Here is a 19460-nt window from a genome sequence, read left to right on the forward strand (position 1 = left end):
ATCATATGGTTTCACTTATTTGTGGAGCATAACAAATAGCATGGAGGACAAGGGGAGATGGAGAGGAGAAGGGAGTTGAGGGAAATTGGAAGGGGAGGTGAACCATGAGAGACTATGGACTCTGAAAAACGATCTGAGAATTTTGAAGGGGTGGGGGGTGGGAGGTTGGGGGCACCAGGTGGTGGTTATTGTAGAGGGCACGGATTGCATGGAGCACTGGGTGTGGTGCAAAAATAATGAATACTGTTATGCTGAAAAAATAAAAAAACTAAAAAAAAATAAAATGAACTCAAGAAGACAACAATCGAAAGGTAAGGGCACTAAAAGCTCTAATTCAGTAACTGAGCAGGAAATCATCTGTGCAGAATTAAATCTTCAAAATATGTCTGAAGACCTGCAAGGGAATGACAAGAACTACCCATGCAAAAATAAAGCACACAGTAAGGCATAAGGCACAACTGTTCTATGATGTGAACTTGGTGTGCAGATGTGTGGGGAAGAGTAGGGAATGATCTCACATATTTTTCATTTGTGGGTTAGAGCTTGAAGTTGGAATAGGATATTTTCATTGATATCTGAGGACTAACTTTACTCAGTCATTTTTGTAATTCATAGGCTTTGACCAACAACTCATGGAGCATTGTGTTTAATGAAAATTAAAATGGCATACGGCCAGAAAGATTACAATGGTAGATATGGGTTTGTGGTCCATGTTCATACCTATGATTCCCTGTGCATCTTTGGTTCTCTTGTATGTAAACTGTCTAAACTTTAGTGTTCATCCATCCATCCTTTCTCACTGTTTCATTTCTCTCCCCACAAATTTGCCGTCATCTCTAGAGAAGCTCCTTGCTGGGATTTTGGGAACCACCTGCCTTGTCTTGACGTATATTGTAGAAAGAATGATAAGTTCTCTTCCCTGTGAGTAAATCTTTGAATGAATATGAGAAATCTTTTCATTTTAATGACCATCAGTGCTTCTAAGCATTTCAAGTATGAGGGAGTGTAACTTTCTTTTTCATGTATGGGTTTAGACTAAATGTGGAATGCTTTTTCTGAATTTCTCAAAAGTATAAATACAATGATTGTAGAAAATATACATATATGCATAATTGAAAAACACAAGTTAATTCTTGAGACTGGCTGAGCAAAATACTCTAAGAGATGCTGATGTTTGGTTGTTTAAGGTTTTGGAATGATTTACCCTCAAATCTTAATGATACTGTTAATCTTAGTAAATCAATTTTATTCCAGAATATTCTAATCTTAAAAAGTACACCAAGTTTCAAACGGAAAAACTAGAATTATTATAAGGATTAATTTTTATTTTTAGGTAGTGGAACACCACAGCAGAACAATTCGTACCCAGTTACAAGAATCCAGAAATGTATGTAATGATTTTCATAGTTCTGATAGAAGTACAGTTTATATTTTGTCTCCATCTAGGCTGTACAAAATCATAATAGAGTTTTAGGGGAAATATATATTATAAAATGCAGAAAATAGATGTTAAATAAGTAATTATTATAAGACAGTATTCCTTCTTATGCAACTATATGAAGAAATCCTCATTTAAAATTACCATACCCATTGGGCACCTGGGTGGCTCAGTTGGATAAGCAACTGCCTTCAGCCCAGGTCATGATCCCAGAGTCCCAGAATCTAGTCCCACATCGGGCTCCCAGATCCAAGGGGAGTTTGCTTCTCCCTTGGACCTTCTGCTCTCTCATGTTCTCTCTCACTGTATCTATCTCAAATAAATTAAAAAAAAAATCTTTAAAATACCATACCCGTTGTTACCAATTGCTTCAAATTTCCTCCTGCTACGACACAGTAAGATGTAAATCATTATATAATTCCAGAAAAGTGGTTTTGCTCAGTGACTCAAATGACATGTAGATAATGGGCTTTTTTTGTGTTTGCCTTTTATGGGCACATAAATTAGGGGAGGGAAGCCTGACTCTTTTGGGAGTGTGTGTGTGTTTTATTTTTGCCAGCTGTGAGGGTGCATGGATATGTCATATACATATGTGTATACATATGCAATTTGTAAATTTGCAATTTTTAAAATTTCGAACTTTTTGGATAATATGTCATAATCTTTCTTTAGTTGATCCATGTGGTCATTGTCCAAAAGAGTGGATTACATATTCCAACAATTGCTATTACATTAGCACTGAAAGAAAATCATGGAATGAGAGCTTGTTGTCCTGTGTTTCTAAGAACTCTACCCTGCTCTACATAGAGAATGAAGAAGAAATGGTAAGATTTCAAATGTTTCCAGGTTTTATTGAAAGCTTACCAGTTAATATATTTGTAGAAGGCACTGGGTGGCTCAGCTGGTTAACCACCTGCCTTCAGCTATGGTCATGATCCCAAAGTCCTGGGATCTAGACCCACATCAGGCTCCCAGCTCCACGGGGAGTCTGCTTCTCCTTCTGACCTCCCGTCTCATGCTATCTCTCACTATCTCTCTCTCAAATGGATAAATAAAATCTTTAAATATATATATATGTAGAATTCACCCATATTTTGTTCATATTTCTAGTTTATTTATTTTAACATCTGTTAGTATTCCATAGTTTGACTCTGTGATTTTTTATTTATATTTTTATACCTTTAAGATACATTTGATATTTTCCCGGTCTTGCTTTCCATAGAAAACCGTGCTTCAATAGATGTCTTTTGCCTGAAATAACCTTACTATTTAATTTTACCATTATTATCAAGGAAACTAAATATATGATTGTGCAATTGATCTGAAAGTAGCTAGAACCATGTAATTACAAATCAGAGCATGAAAGAGAAGTTTAGAGCCTCTAGGAGCCCTGCCCACTTTAATATTATGAAATATTTTTATTATTTTTGGACTTCATCGATGGAATCATGCAGCATGCATTTTTATGTGTGTCACCTTTCACTCATATGATATTTGTAATCCATGTGTATTATTGCATTTGTCTATAGTTTGTGGATTTTTACTACTGCTGCCTTATATGAATAGAACCTTCTGAAGATCTAGCCTCAGAAATTTAGTTCCTTTTTAGAATGTGGGCATTATGAAAAATTATTTTATGAAAAGTCTTTTCTATGTCTTTTAAAAAATATTAGATAGTTTATTTATTTATTTGAATGAGAGAGTGAGTTGGGAAGGGCAGATGGAGAGGGAGAGGCAGAGAATCTCAAACAGACTCTGCAGAGCACAGAGCCCAACTCAGAGCTGGATCTCATGACCTGAGCTGAAAACAAGAGTCAGACCCTTAACCAACTGAACCACCCACTCATCCCAGCCTTTATATCTTTTTTTCCATTTTGATCCATTTGGGTATACCATGAGTCATTCTACTACACATATCTCACAATCACCTTTCAACTAAGTACATGTTTATCATATCTTCTTTCTCTAATTTTATTTGGCTCTTTTCTTTATAGTTTCTTGAGAGGGAGCTACTCAGATCATGCATTTTATAAGATTCTTCCTTTTGAGTATAAATGACAAAGCTACAAATTGTGTTTGCACACTACTTTTGTTCCCCCATAAGAGTTTTGGTATGTTCTCAGTTTAGTATCATCCAGTGCAAGATATTTTCAAAGATTCCATCCTTGAATTGGAAAATTTTCAGAAAAGGTTTACTTTCCACATATTTGGGAATTTCCCACATTTCTTTCTGTTGTTACTTCTAATGTGTTCCTTTGTCTTCAGAGGCTACACTTTGAAATTTTACATCTTTTAAATGTTTAATCTCTATTTATGGCCTAGACTCCTTTCCATATATGTCAGGTATGTCAAGCTGGTTCCCATGCTTTGACGGTCTTCCATAGGGCTCCTGGTTTGGTGATTGGCTGGAAGAACTTTTAAATCTTCAACTATGCTCATTGAATTATTTATCCTTCCAAATCTGTCAGTTTCTATTTCATGAATTTGAGGGCTGGATTCTGTTGTCAGGTGAATAATCTATATTTATCATTGCTTTATCTTCCTCATGTTGACAGCCTTAACATGTTGAAATCTTTTTTTTTTTTTAATTTCTAGTAATAGCTCTTGTTTTAACAGCTACTTTGGTATTAGAATAGCCATTTTTGTTCACTTACAAGGTTACTGTTAGTCAGGTATATCTGTTGCTAATCTTTTATTACACCTATTTGTGCCTTTGACTCTAAAGTGTGCCCGTTACATAAAGCATGTAGATGGACCTCACTTTTTTATTCGAGATGATAATTCTATTTTTGAATAAAATATGTAATTCACATGAGTGTGATTATTGGGATAGTTGGATTTAGATATGTCATTTTGCTATTTATTATATCTTGGTTTCACCTCCCAAGTTATCTGACATCTTTTGTATTAAGTATATATTATTTTAGTGTTCCATTTTAATTCCTCTATTAATGTCTTAGTTCTACTCTTTTTTTTTTTAATGTTCAGTTAGCCAACATACAGTACACCATTAGTTTTTTTGTTTTTGTTTTGTTTTGTTTTTTTAAGATTTTTTATTTATTTGACAGAGAGAGATCACAAGTAGGCAGAGAGGCAAGCAGAGAGAGACGGGGAAGCAGGCTCCCCGCTGAGCAGAGAGCCCAATGCGGGCCTCGATCCCAGGACCCTAGGATCATGACCTGAGCCGAAAGCAGAGGCTTTAACCCACTGAGCCACCCAGGTGCCCCACCATTAGTTTTTGATGTAGGTTCAATGCTGGGAATGGCCAGCAATCCCTGTACCAGTGGATGAAAAATTACTCCAAATTTTGCTTTGAAAGAGAGGAGAAGGCGAAAGGGTCAATGCTCAGAGATGAAGATCCTTTGCTCTTCTTTGCTCCCACTTTTATTGGTCCTTCAGTATAATCACAAATCCATATTACTGTTTCTTAGGCACAGGATGTGTGACAAGGGGTCTTACTGAAAGTAGGAGGATCTGTTTACAGGAAAGATGAGATATGCTAATCTGCATGTTCTATGAATTCTGCTAAACATAGCCTAAGGGACAATGCATACATCACAGAGCAGCTGTTTGGGCTAAGAAAGCTTCCAGAAGGCAACCCCCCAGGCATTCCAACATCAGAGTGGTCACACAGGCCTTGCCATTCCAAAGACCCACACCCTTCTTGGAAAAATTCCTTCACCCTCAGTGGCCTCTGTGTTAGCATTTTACTAAGCCAGGTATTATGGCTGATTTTGTGTTCTACATTAACCGCAACAGCTCAACAATTCATTAGTTGCATATAACACCCAGTGCTCTCATCACAACACCTCCTTAATACGCATCATCTGGTTACCCTGTCCCCCCACCATCCCCTTGTAACCCCAGTTTGTTTCCCAGAGTCCAGAATCTCTCATGGTTTGTCTCCTTCTCCAGTTTCTTCCCATTCAATTTTTTCCCCTTCTTTCCTCTGTGGTCCTCTCTGCTCTTCCTTATGTTCCACATATGAATGAAACCATATGAAAATTGTTTTTCTCTGCTTGGCTTATTTTACTTACCTATATTCTTAAACTATTTCCTTGGTAGGAAATATATCTCCTGTTTGTTTTTATTGAAATACAATTGACATATAGTAGTCTATAAATTTAAGACATACATTGTGTTCATTTGATACATTATGTATTGCAGTATGATCACTGTAATTATGTTAGATTATACTTTGACCGAGTGCTGGCTGGTCATAGCCATGTGTCAGGACCTAGAGAGCTGGTCATGGACTCTACCAGCATAGCCTCCAAAGGCAGTTTAAGCTGTGAAATGGGAACTGAAAGAGTGTCTTGGGATGTGACAGTATGGTAGCAGCAATGAGGAATCAGAGCCCTGCTATGGGGCTTAAGAGATGGGGCTCAAGGCACTGACTGCTAAGCCTGAGCAATGATGAGTCAGTATTGAACTTCCATAGGTGAAGGAAAGGGTCCTAGCAGCAGCAACCTGATTTTAGCAATGGCAGTTCAGAGTCCAAGCCTGGGATAGAGGTGTGGTTCAGAGCAGCAGGAGCACCTTTACAGTGAAGACCCAGAGGCTTGACATGGACCCAGTGGGTGGGACTCAGCGCAGCAGCAGCATCTACCCCTGTTGGCTGCCAAAGCATGTCTTAGGACTTGTTGGCAGGGCTTAGGGTAGCAGAGGTTGCTACCCTACCTCAGTAATGCTGAGACAGAGCCCCAGTCTGGGACCGTGGGGGGCAAAACCTACAGGCAGCTCTAATCTTATATATGCTGAGATGCTATGGTGCCCAAACCTAATAGTAGCAACTGGGGTCCCTGAAGGCAGGTCTCACAGTAGCAACAGCTCCAGCCTCTGGGAGTAGATGAGCGTGGGGTCCTCTGGGGTGTTCCATCAATCAGGATCAGCATTGGTCGGCACTTATGATGCAAAAGCTGCAGACATCCCCGAAGGTGAAACTTCCTGGACTCTCCTGCTCTCCTTCTCTCCATGTGGTGACTTCCTCTGAGGGGATTCCTGCAGGGGTCAATCACTCCCAAATGGAGGGTCGGGGAATACAAGCAAAATGCTTACTTTACTCTCTGTGGCGCCATCCTGGACTTTTGAGCTCTATCAGGTTTTTGCTGCTTCTTTATTTAGAGCTTTTCCTGAGCTGTTTTTAGTATGTTGTTAGTGATTGTTCTTGTTTGTTGTGAGGCAGATTAGCATTGGGACCTCCTAGTTCTCCATCTTGCTGATGGGACTCTTCACACATATATTATTAACTGGTCGCCATCTACTTCAAATGAATTCTGACTAAATTCTGATAAGATATATTAAATGGACAGTAACATAACCCATTTCCTGACCCTAATTATTACAGGTATGCCTCAGCTTTTCCAAACATTTGCATTATGTTACTTTATTTTTATGAAAAACCTAGGGTAATATCCGTTTTTGCTGAGCAACAGAAATCTGAAGGGGATTTTTGCTTTTAGGCAAAAAACAAAAGGTGAAAATTGTGCTTAGTGCTGGGTTCTCTGTTATAGAGGCAGCTCACACCCCAAGCACGGAGAGTGACCCCGTCAGGATCCTTCCTCAGAATCTATACTCAGCATCTCCCAACAAGCATAACTTGGAATGGTGTTTTGAGTCCTGTGTTTCATCTTAGTTTATTTTGTGTAACCATTAGCAAGATGTGTCTTAAGGCATCACAAAAACCCGAGAAGTTATTGTTTGGATCAGGGAATGCTCAACAATTTTTCCATATAAATTAATGGTGATTTTTTTTTCTTCGATTTACATCATTTCAGCTTAGGTACACTTTTATAGGAACACTCCACTTTCAGATAGAGCCAGAAATCTCTACTTCTAACCATGTTGTACTGAAGCCAGCTGACACTGGTTTCTGAACACCAATTACACATGTCTTTTCTTACACTGTGTTCATGATTTCATATTAGTGACTTGAAATGAACCATTCATGGTGACATTTCACACAAAAAATAACAAATACTAAAGATAATAAGGTATCTGGTATACATCTAACTATATAGTCTTATAATGATGGCTTTAAATAATCTTATCATTTAAAGCAAATAAAAGTGAATATACACAGATTTAAAAATTTACTGACATATTTACCATTTCCACTGATTTATTCTTTCTTGTGTATATGGGTTAGCATCTAGCATCATTTACATTTAACTTGAAGAATATTTTTCTACTAAGTAGAAATTCTCTTAAGTTTTGTGTTTGTTTGGGGTCTTTATGCACCTTCTTTTTTTTTTTCCTTAAGATTTATTTATTTACTTGAGGGAGAACTAGGGTGAATGTGGGAGAGCAGAGGGAGAGGGAGAAAAAGTCTCAAAGCAAAGTTCACGCTGAGCATGGAGCCTATCACAGAACTCAATCCCACGACCCTGATATCATGACCTGAACATGAGCCTATCACAGAACTCAATCCCACGACCCTGATATCATGACCTGAACTGAAATCAACTGAAATACTCAACCTATTGAGCCCCCCAGGTACCTCTATGCACCCTCTTTTTTGAAAGATGTTTTGTTGGATTTATAATTCTTGTTCGACAATTCTTTTTACTTTTGTTTGTTTGGATGTTTGAGGTTTTTGTATACGAGCAAAGTTGTTTTGTTTCTTGTTTTTTTTTTTTTTTTCTTTTTTTTTTTCAGTACTTCCAGTTCTGAATGACCTTTCTTGTCTCTTATTCTTCATTGTTACTGGCAATAATTCATCTATTAGATATGACTAATATGTTATTTTCCTAAATGTAATGACTAGTTTTTCTCTTGCTGCTGCATGCATTGTGCCTAGACTCTCATTTTCAATATCCCTTAGTGGAGTGGTTCATTTGCTTCAGTTAATATAACAATATTGACACATCTTTATCACTCAAAGACCATAGTGGACTTGATATTGTGCATTTTATGATTTTGGAGAAATATGTAATGACAAGTATCAACCATTATGAAGTTATACAGAATAGTTTTGCTGCCTTAAAATCCTCTGTACTTCACCTATCCATCCTTCCTTCAGGCTAAACCCTGTTAAGCACTGATCTTTTCATTGTCTCCAGAGTTAGTTTTTTCCAGACTGTCATCTAGTGGGAATCATACACTGTCTCACATCTTACATTACATTTAACTATACCACACATCTTCACCAACTTTAAGCACACAGTTTGGGAACAATAAGTATATTCACATTGTTGTCCAGCAGATCTCCAGAACTTTCACCTTGTCAAACTGGAATTCTCTACTCACTGAACAATAATTTCTTTTCTATACTTTCCCCTCAATCACCATTCTTTCTGTTTCTCTCAGTTTGACTACTTTAGATACTTCATATAAGTGGAACCATGTATCTTGTGTGTGTGTCTGTGTGTTTGTGTGTGTGACTAGCTTATTTCATTTAACATAAAGTCCTGAACTTTCACTCATGTGATAGGATTTCCTTCCTTTTTGAGGCTGAATATTATTATGTTGTTCTGTGTGTCCTATGTTTTCTTGATCCATGCCTCCCTCAGTGGACATGTAGGCTGCTTCTACCACTTGGTCTTGTGAATAATGCTGCAGTGAGCATGGGTGCCCAGAGAGCTCTTTGAGATCTTGCTTCCAATTCTTTTAGATATATTCCTACATGTGGGATTACTGATTCATTTAATTTCTTAAAGAAGTTCCATAGACTTCTTCACAATGGTTGAACAATTAGTATTTCCAACAACAGTATACAAGTGTCCTCTTTTTCCACCTTGTCATTGACATTTTTTTTTTTTTTATAGTACCCATCCTAAGGAGTATGAGGAGATATCACATTGTGGTTTTTATTTGCATTTCTCTGATTGTTAGGGATATTAAGCATCTTTTCGTAAGCTTTTTGGCCATTTGTCTTTTTTCTTTGGGAAAAAATTGTTTATTCAACTCCTTTACTCATTTTTTATTTTATTTTATTTTTTTGAAGATTTTACATGACACAGAGGGAGAGACCACAGAGAGGGAACACAAGGGAGTGGGAGAGGGAGAAACAGGCTTCCTGCAGAGGGGTAGCTCTACTCAGGGCTCAATCCCAGGACACTGGGATCATGACCCAAGCCAAAGGAAGGCACTTAATGACTGACCAACCGAGGCTCCCCACCTTTGCTTATTTTTAATTGGGTTATTTGGTTTTGTTGTTTTTACTGATTTGTTGTATTCCTTATATATTTTGGATATGAACCCCTTCTCTGATGTATGATTTGCAAGCATTTTGTTCGATTCTGTCTTTTTATTCTGGTGATCACGCCCTTCGATGCACAAAAATGTTTTGATGTTCCACATTTGCCTACAGGGGATTTTTCCTTTGTGGTCTGAGGTTTTGGTGGCATACCCAATAAATCATTGCCAAACATAATGTTTACTTTTCTCCATGATTTCTTCAAGGAATGTAATAGTGTTACATCTTATGTTTAGGTCTTCAGTCCATTCTGAGTTAACTTTTGTACATGATGTACATATTAGCCTGATCTTTATTCTTTTACATGTGGAAAGTCAGTTTCCCATCACCATTTATGAAAGATCCTGTCCTTTTCCTATTGAATGGACTTGGCACCTTTATAAAAAATGAATATACGTGGAGTATGTGTCTGGATGTATTTTGAAGATTGGTTCTATACAGGATTTAAGGCCTGGGCCTTCTCATTCCTTTGTTTTGAGGATTGTATCCTCCTCTGGTCTAAATAGTGGGCAAGGTAGATACGGATTCTGTGGTAGATGATGTGGTCTAAGGCTGCAGGAGGTGGAGGATATTATTACCCATTCCTTAATGTTCACACTGACTTAAGTCACCTCATAATCCACCCTGTTCCCTCAAGAACATTTCTTTGGGTTTGCAAATAATTTTTGTCTGTCATTATGACATCTTGAGATGTGGATTTGTAGTGTTCATCTTATTAGTAATTTCCTAGCCTGTGGTGTCCATAAATATTTTTTAAATATTTAATAAGTTGTACATTCATCATGACTTAAGATTGTCGTTCAGCTTTTTTCTGCCTTTGTTTTTCTCAGTTTGTACTCAGATCTATGCTGGATTTCCTGAAGCTGTTTTGAAGATCTATGAACTCTATTAATTTTTCTATCTTCTTTCTCTCTCATCTTGTAAGATGAATAAATTCTGTTACTCCTTCCTCAATTTCATCAACTTTTTCTTCTGCATATCAAACTTTCTGTAGAGACAATAAGTGAATTTTCAAGTGTGCAAGTAACTCAGAATTTTCTGGGGTTTATTCATATAGTTTTATTTTTCTATTGATATTTCCTACTTGCTATATTGCTGCCATCATATGTTCACTTAACTATTTGAACATTTTTTCTTTATAATTTACATTATTTATAAATATTACTTTAAAATACTTTTTACTAATAAATGTAATATCTTATCCCAGTAGATATTTTTATTTGCCTATGCTTTCTGTTAATATAGAAGATATTTTCCAGTTTTTCTTCATGTGTCTTAATTCTTTTTAAAAATATATTTACTTTATTTTAGAGACAGAGTGAAAGACACAGAGAGAGAGAGTAAGTGCAAGTGGGGAGAGGAGCAGAGGGAGAGGGACAGAGAGAATCCCAAGCAGACTCTACTCTGACCATGGAACCTGATGTGGTGCTCAACTCCAGGACCCTGAGATCAAGACCTGAGCCAAGATAAAGAGTTTGCTGCTTAATTGAATGAGTCACTCGGGTGCCCCATTTCTTAATTTTCTTGGTAGACATTTTTAATAATATAGCTTACTGAACATCATCCTATTTCATTTTTCTTTATTTATTATTTTCTTATAAGTTGCATAAACTTTACTGCAGAATCTTCTCTAAAGTTGGCCTCCTGGTATTTTTTGCTCAGTTTTTCCAAATTTGTATTGTTTACCTTTTTTTAGCCTATCTTCCTGGGTATGATCCTTGTGATTTTTTCGTTTAGATGTGAACCACCAATTTTTTAAAGACTGTTTCAAATGTCACAAGTCAGTAGGGCTTCCACCCTCTGCCCTGTGATATGTGTGTGTGTGTATGTGTGAGTGTGTGTGAATGTGTGTGTGTGACAGAGTGAGGGAGGCCTCATAACTTTCCAACAGCTCTCAAGTGTCCTTCAGCTTTTACTTTCTTCTAGGTGCATCTTGGTCTCCTCTCCCCATCCCCATATTTTTTTCCATCAGCCAAGGGTGTGTAGAGAGCTAATGTCATCTCTTCAGTAACACTTTCCCTTACCTTCTCATTATACTTATAGGGGTCACAATGCTTGACACAAAACAACTATTTGTCTAAATAAATTGTTTATTCAACAGAATATTATGTTATGTATTGCTAAGATTAATACAATCTAATTCTCTGAATTTCACGTTGTCTGTATCCTCAGAGAGTGACAAGAATTGCCCATTTTTTTATTTTGACTCAAGAAAATGTTCTTTTGACTCCTGTTTAGAAAGGAAAACATACGTTTGTAAGCACCAGGCATATTAGCCCCTTAATTTTGGTATAATGCTGTCTCACCATCTTAAAAAATATATAGCTCTCATTTCTTTAAAAGCCAATTATTTCTTCAGAAATATTTCTGGTATTATTTTTTAGAACAATTTTAGATTAACAACAAAATTAAGAGGAAAATACAGAGCTAGCCTACATTGTCCCTGTATGTACATGTTCCTGGCTTCTCCCATTATCAGAATCACTCACTAGAATGGTTCATTTGTTAACAAGGAGGAACCTGCAGTTCGCATCATAATCATGCAAAGCCCAAAGTGTACCTGAGGTTTCCCTCTTGGTGTCATAGAACTGTTTTTCCATCTTAATTTTATTAATGTAAAAAATATATACACTCAGGTACATATTATATGTTTCGTATGCTTTGGTTATTTGTTAAATCATAAATTACAAATTATAATATGAAGCACTGTTATTGTAAAGTCTTCAATAAGGTCAACAATCCACTCATATTTCCAAATGAATTGATTTGCCCTAGCCCTTAAAGCGGCTGCAAATAAGGGTTGAACAACCAACCCTAGGTGCCAAGATTTTCCATCAGAATTGATTCAGGAATAGAAACCAGAGGAAGATTGATTTAAACAATTATTATCAATTTGTAAGGGAAAGCCTACTAAGAGGAAAAGATCTGAAATGAAGAAAATCATAAAGAATTTCTTAGGGTTAAAGGAGAGTATGCAAGGGAGAGATCACTGCGAAACCACATCTGCTCTCTGGAGAGGGGATTTAGATGTCATTGAAGACAATGAAGACAATGCGGCCACACATTGTCTTCAATCAATAGATGTCATTGAAGACAATGCGGACACAGCTTCATGGCAGACATGCTCACTGTGTTGACCTGGGACAGGCAGCTCCACAGTCCACAGGCTGAAACTGGTGAGGCTGGATCTCAGGCTGTGACTGGCAGGAAGGAAGAGCCCCTGTTAGGAGGCACAGAGCAGAGGCCAGGAAACTGACTCGCACTGACCACAAAACTTGCTGGAGGCTGAATACAAGGACTTCCTGCCTGCATGCGGCAGGTAACCAAGCCATAGCCGCCAAACACCCTGAAAACACCATGAAACCAGAAGACCCTTCCTGCTGTGTCTCTCCATTGCCTTTATTGACAGAACTCAAACTCATGTGAGCTGACAAGGAAGAGAACTCCATTTTCTGAGAACAGGGCACAGAGGGGTGGGTAGATTTAGAGCTGAGAGTACCAAATTGTGAACAGGCACTCAGGGAGATCATGCAACAACCACAGTATTGCTATGTAAGAGCCATTCCCACCTGCCCCACGTCCTCAGAGAATGGAATAAACAGCTATCTTCTGACTCTCTTTTAGTCCTGTACTATCAAAATTAAGTTCATTTTTTGGTAGAGATTGATGTCTTCTCAGTCATTAATAACCAGTGTCCTTCACCACTTTTTCTTGTGTGCTGTTTTCCTTCTTACCTGGATTTCAGATATTTTAGAAGCCATCATGTTTTATTAAATATTCCAATCCCCACTTCTGTCATCCTTACCCAGGCTAGAAGACATTTTGATGTAAAAAATAAAATGTTAAAAAATGAAGAAAACAAGAATAAAAATATAAAGATACTGTATGAGTCAATCAGCTAGTTAATGCCAGAATTCCCGAAACACTTTAGTAATTTGGTAATGATTCAAATATTTCTACCCTCATTCAATTACAAGAGAGAGAGAGATTGAACTTGATTATTACTTGCAAAAAAAATCATACTTCTTATACATTTATTAATTTGAATATAGACAAATATTTTTGCATATACTGGTTTTTTGAGATCTATTTATTTATTTATTTGGCAGAGAGAGAGTACAAGCCGCAGTCAGAGAGAGGAGCAAGCTCCCCACTGAAAAGAGAGCCAGACTGGGATCATGACCTGAGCATAAGACAGATGCTTATCTGACTGAGCCACTACTCAGTGGCTACACATATTCTTTACACTCTCTGTACTCTTTCCTTATACTATGATTGAGAAATTATATGAATATTCAAAATCAAAATCATATAATATGTAAATGCTAGCTGTAACTATTTGCTGACATTATGCTCAAACAAACCAAGATTGCAATGACATTGTAAAATAAGCATTTATTTCTCATTCACCGGTTTGTGCTTTGGCTGGGTTTTAGTTGATCAAGGCTTGGCATGCATGGGCATGGCTCCAGACTACAACTACAGATTCATATCAGATCTTTTGGGTGTATTTTATTCTTAGTAGAGCAGGATACCTGATATATGACATCTTATAGCAGAGATTAGCGGCTAGGAGAAATGTGCTTCTTAACGCCTGGACTCTGAACTCAAAAATATCACATTCACACTCACATGAGATTGTGAAAACAAGTCACATGGCCAAAATTATCATTGATTTTCTGCAGGGTTTATGCCTTTCAAAGTGCTCAGATGGAAGACATGTAGTTTCATTGAACAAGAACCTAATCTACCATAATAACTATAGGAATGTAAGGACCTATTTAGCCAGAGTGACTCCATCTTGGTTAAAAGCCATTTTGTTGTTTGTGCAGTAAAACTTAAACTGACCCTGCCCCTCTGCCCCCAGAGAAACTTACTTAGAAGCAAGTCTGGGAAACCAGTAAAATATGGTCAACTAGTTCCTAACAACTGAGCCCAGAATACAAGGATGAGTCGGGCCAGGTGGAGACATCCAATCAGTAAGAAACACACATACTTTTTCCCTAACCACCAAAGAATGTAAATTCCACCATTTGGGTGCCAACCTTGAGCACCAATTCTGACCAGAGTAATAGGTTAGATCAAACAGCTACTATAGGGTAAGTTGTAATTCATTTGGCCACCTGCGTGTGACCTAACATGACCACAATCTCATTGGCCAGACTTTTGCTCTATAAAAGGTAGTCTGTAAGATGGGGAGGGGTCCTTTTCTTCGGAGGCGGCCCTGACCGGTCAGTCAGTCAATTCTTGAACCTGTAAGCTAAGGGTGGTCCCTCTCTTCGGAGACGGCCCTGGCTGGTTAGTCTGACTTCTAATGCTTAGCATAAAATAGAGCTTTGCAAAACTTCCACCTTGTCTCAATCTTGTTCGCCTGACCAATCAGTCTAACTTCTAATACTTGTCATAAAATAAAGCTTTAAATAACTTTCACTTTGTCTCAGTCTCGTTTCATTTAATAACGGACCTAACAAGGAATATTTTCTCATTGTATTTAATGAGATAGCAAAGAATGTTTGTAAAAGAAAAATATTGGAAAATAGATGGAAAATTGAGTACTTTCTTAACTTCCAATCTAGTTTTTGTTTCCACTGTGCCAAAATGCTCGTACTTCTTTATGGTGGTAAACATCATCATATAGATGCTTGCACCAGGAACATTAATCAGTATATAAATGGGAATAAGTACTACAGGGTAAAGTTTAAGGACATTGGCAATGAAACCAGGCCTCTTCATGTAATTTCTAAATGCACACTCTGGGTCTGTGACTCAGTTTCATGACTGCTCTAGGTCAGTATCCTGAGTCCTGGAAAATATGATAGATATAGCATCTTATTCACAGAGTTACTAGATTATTTGAACAGTACCTCTTGACACACAAGTATTCACTACATTAGTCATTTTGACTTAAGAACTTGATACTTCGTTTCTATCACCTGTGACATGGTGACCATAATAGTAGCCACTTGATAGGGCTGATCTAAGAAATTATAATGTAAGATCTGAAGATCCTTAAAATGCATTCTAGCCACATGAAGTTCTTGCTATATGTGATATCTCCATATTTTATTTTTCCAAATATCCAATAAAAATTGATTTACAAAAAAACTGAAGCTCTGAAACTGTCTTCTTCCTTCCACCCATCCAGTCTCTTTTGTTACAATATAGAAGTTTAACTGGGAATCAGAAATATCATCTGACTGGGGCAACTGGGTGTCTTAGTCAGTGAAGTCTCTGCCTTGGGCTCAGGACATGATCCCAGGGTCTGGGGATTGAGTCCTGCATCAGGCTCCCTGCTCAGTGGGAAACCTACCTCTCCCTCTCCCTCTGCCACTTCAATTGCTTGTGATCTCTCTCTCCTCTCTCTCTGTCTCTCTGTCTGTCTCTCTCTCTTTCTCTCTGTCAAATAAATAAATAAAAACCTTATGAAAAAGAAAAAAATAATAAATATAATCTGACTTAACCTACTTCATCATACACATCAAATATATTTGCATTTTTCCAATCTTGATCAGCTTTTATTAATTTCTTTCAGTTTCCTCTGCCATTCTTTTTTTATGTCAATATATTTACCTCTTTAAATTATTTAAATTCAATCAACATATAGTGTATTATTAGTTTCCTCCCTGATGTCCATCACCCAGTTATTGCATCTCCAAACCCCGTTCCCCTTCAGCAACCCATAGTTTATTTCCTATGGTTATGAGTCTCTTATAATTTGTCTCCCTCTCTGATTTCATCTTTATTTTTCCCTTCCTTCTCCTATGATCCTGTATTTTTTTTAAATTTCACATATGAGTGAGATCATTTAATTGTCTTTTCTCTGATTGACTTATTCTGCTTGAAGTAACACACTCTGGTTCCATCCATGCCATTGCAAATGGCAGGATTTCTTTTTTTTTTTTTTTCCTTCAAGGCTGAGTAATATTCTGTTGTGTATAAATACCACATCTTCTTTATCCACTCATCTGTTGATGTACATCTGGACTCTTTCCATAGTTTGGCAATTGTGGACATTGCTGCTATAAACATTGGGGTGCAGGGGCCCCTTCAGATTACTACATTTGTATCTTTGGGGTAAATACCCAGGAGTGCAACTGCTAGGTCATACGGTAACTCTATTTTCAACTTTGTGAGGAACATCCATATTGTTTCCCAGAGTGTCTGTACCAGCTTGCATTCCCACCAACCATGTAGGAGGGTTCCCCTTTCCCAGCATCCTTGCAAACATATGTTGTTTCCTGACTTGTTAATTTTAGCCATTCTGACTAGGTTGAGGGTTGTGTCTCATTGTGACTTTGATTTGTATTTTCCCTGATTCCAAGTTATGTTGAATATTTTTTCATCTATCTGTTAGCCATTTGTATGTCAACCTTAGAGAAATGTCTGTTCATGTCCTCTGCCCATTTATTACTGGATTACTTGTTCTTTGGGTGTTGAGTTTGATAAATTTTTTATAGATTTTAGATACTAGCCCTTTATCTGATAAGACATCTGCAAATATCTTCTCCCATTCTATAGGTTGTCTTTGGTTTTGTGGAGTGTTTCCATTGTTGTGCAAAAAAAATATTTGGATTTCAAAACAGGATTTTGAAAATTCAATACATATCATGTATGAACACTAAACAAGAGTAAATGTTTCTAGACATGAATTTCCATTTTTGAAATCAAGTTGCAGTTACTATTCTTTCTCTTATTGGTCAAGAACCCCAGTCTCCTCACCTGGTGTGTTACTTTGGACATACATAATGGTCTCTTTTGGATTTGAAGACATTTTTAAAGGAATTTTCAAAGTTTGGCAAGATAGTCTGTTTGTTTTCTAGGTTTGGGGAACCTACTGGGGCCTAAGGGAAGAGGACACTGAAATGCCCTTTCTTTCCAGTGTTGAGTATCCCATCTACACAGATGTATTTCTTACCATGGAGAAAAAAGGAAAAGTTCTTTAATATTAACATTCTGATGTGGAACACCTCCCAATTTTCTCTTAAATAATTTTTACATATCTACATACTTCTAAAAAAGATGCTTAATATCTTAGATGTACCCATAAGAAGCTATGAAAAGACTTTGGTAGAGTGAGCTTAAGTGGAGGATCCACCAAATGCACTGGAGATATATAAGCATGGAATTCTATTTTAAGGGAGTTAGTCAGTGTGAAGTCAGAGTAGAAAGAGTCATGGAGGGGCGCCTGGGTGGCTCAGTCAGTTAAGTGACTGACTCATGATTTCACGTCAGGTCATGACCTCAGGGTCATGAAATTTAGCCTGTGTCCCTCTCCATGCTCAGCACAGAGTCTGCTTAAGATTTTCTCTCCCTTGCTTTCTGCCTCTACCCTACTTTCAAATGAAAAAACAAATCTTAAAAAAAAAAAGAAGAAGAAGAAGAAGAGGCTCATATAGTCTTGATGATAATAGCTTTGTAATATAGCAACAGGTCCAGAATTGTGACACCTCAGGCTTTGGTTTTCTTTTTAAACATTATTTTGGCTATTTGGGGGCTTTTCTTATTCCATACAATTTTTTTTTCTACCACTGTGAAAAATGCTGATGGTATTTGATAAGGGTTACATTGAATATGTATAGATTGCCTGGGGAAGTATAGACATTTTAACAATATTTGTTTTTCCAAATATGAACATGGAATATTTTCCCATTTTTTTGTGTCTTCCTCAATTTCTCTTATAACTATTCTATAGTTTTCTTTTACCTCTTTGGTTAGATTTATTCCTCTGTACTATATATATATATATATATATATATATATATATATATATATAAACATATAATGTATTATTTGCCCTGGGGTACAGGTCTGTGTATCATCAGACTTACACACTTCACAGCACTCACCATAGCACATACCCTCCCCAATGTCCCTAACCCAATAACCCTCCCACATCCCCTCCCCCCAGCAACCCTCAGTTTGTTTTCTGAGATTAAGAGTCTCATAGTTTGTCTCCCTCCTGATCCCATCTTGTTTCATTTTTTTTTCTTCCCAACCCCTCAAACACCCCACTTTGCCTTTCAAATTCCTCACACCAGGGAGATCATATGATAATTGTCTTTCTCTGATTGACTTATTTCACTCAGCATAATACCCTCTAGTTCCATCCATGTCATTGCAAATGGCAAGATTTCATTTCTTTTGATGGCTGCATAGTATTCCATTGTATATATATATATATATACCACTTCTTCTTTATCCATTCATCTGTTGATGGACATCTAGGTTCTTTTTGTAGTTTGGCTATTATGGACATTGTTGCTATAAACATTCGGGTTCATGTGCCTCTTCAGATCACTACGTTTGTATCTTTAGGGTAAATACCGAGTAGTGTGATTGCTGGGTTGTAGGGTAGCTCTACTTTCAACTTTTTGAGGAACCTCCATGCTGTTTTCCAGAGTGGCTGCACCACCTTGCATTCCCACTAATAATGTAGGAGGTTTCTCCTTTCTCCGCATCTTCACCAGCATCTGTCATTTCCTGACTTATTAATTTTAGCCATTAGGACTGGTGTGAGGGGGCATCTCACTGTGGTTTTTTTGTATCTCCCTGATCCCGAGTAATGTTGGCCACCTGGATGTCTTCTTTGCAGAAATGTCTGTTCATGTCCTCTGCCCATTTCTTGATTGGATTATTTGCTCTTTGGGTGTTAAGTTTGATAAGTTCTTTCTTTTTTTTTTTTTTGGATACTAGCCCTTTATCTAATATGTCATTTGCAAATATCTCCTCCCATTCTGTCAGTTGTCTTTTGGTTTTGTTAACTGTTTCCTTTGCTGTGCAAAAGCTTTTGATCTTGGTGAAGTCCCAAGAGTTCATTTTTGCCCT

General features: G+C 37.3%; 1 protein-coding gene across 1 annotated transcript in view; it reads left to right on the forward strand.

The window, feature by feature from the left end:
* The first annotated feature begins 283 nt into the window (after positions 1–283).
* LOC125106964 (NKG2-A/NKG2-B type II integral membrane protein-like) overlaps positions 284–19460 on the forward strand; it is a 29841-nt gene continuing 10664 nt past the window's right edge. The window contains exons 1-4 of the mRNA XM_047741526.1: positions 284–433; positions 846–921; positions 1334–1387; positions 2111–2262. Coding sequence (XP_047597482.1) covers positions 284–433; positions 846–921; positions 1334–1387; positions 2111–2262 — 432 coding nt within the window. The remainder of the gene's footprint in view (positions 434–845; positions 922–1333; positions 1388–2110; positions 2263–19460) is intronic.

Source organism: Lutra lutra, chromosome 8 (genome assembly GCF_902655055.1).
Source record: "Lutra lutra chromosome 8, mLutLut1.2, whole genome shotgun sequence".
In the NCBI taxonomy this organism is placed as follows: domain Eukaryota; kingdom Metazoa; phylum Chordata; class Mammalia; order Carnivora; family Mustelidae; genus Lutra; species Lutra lutra.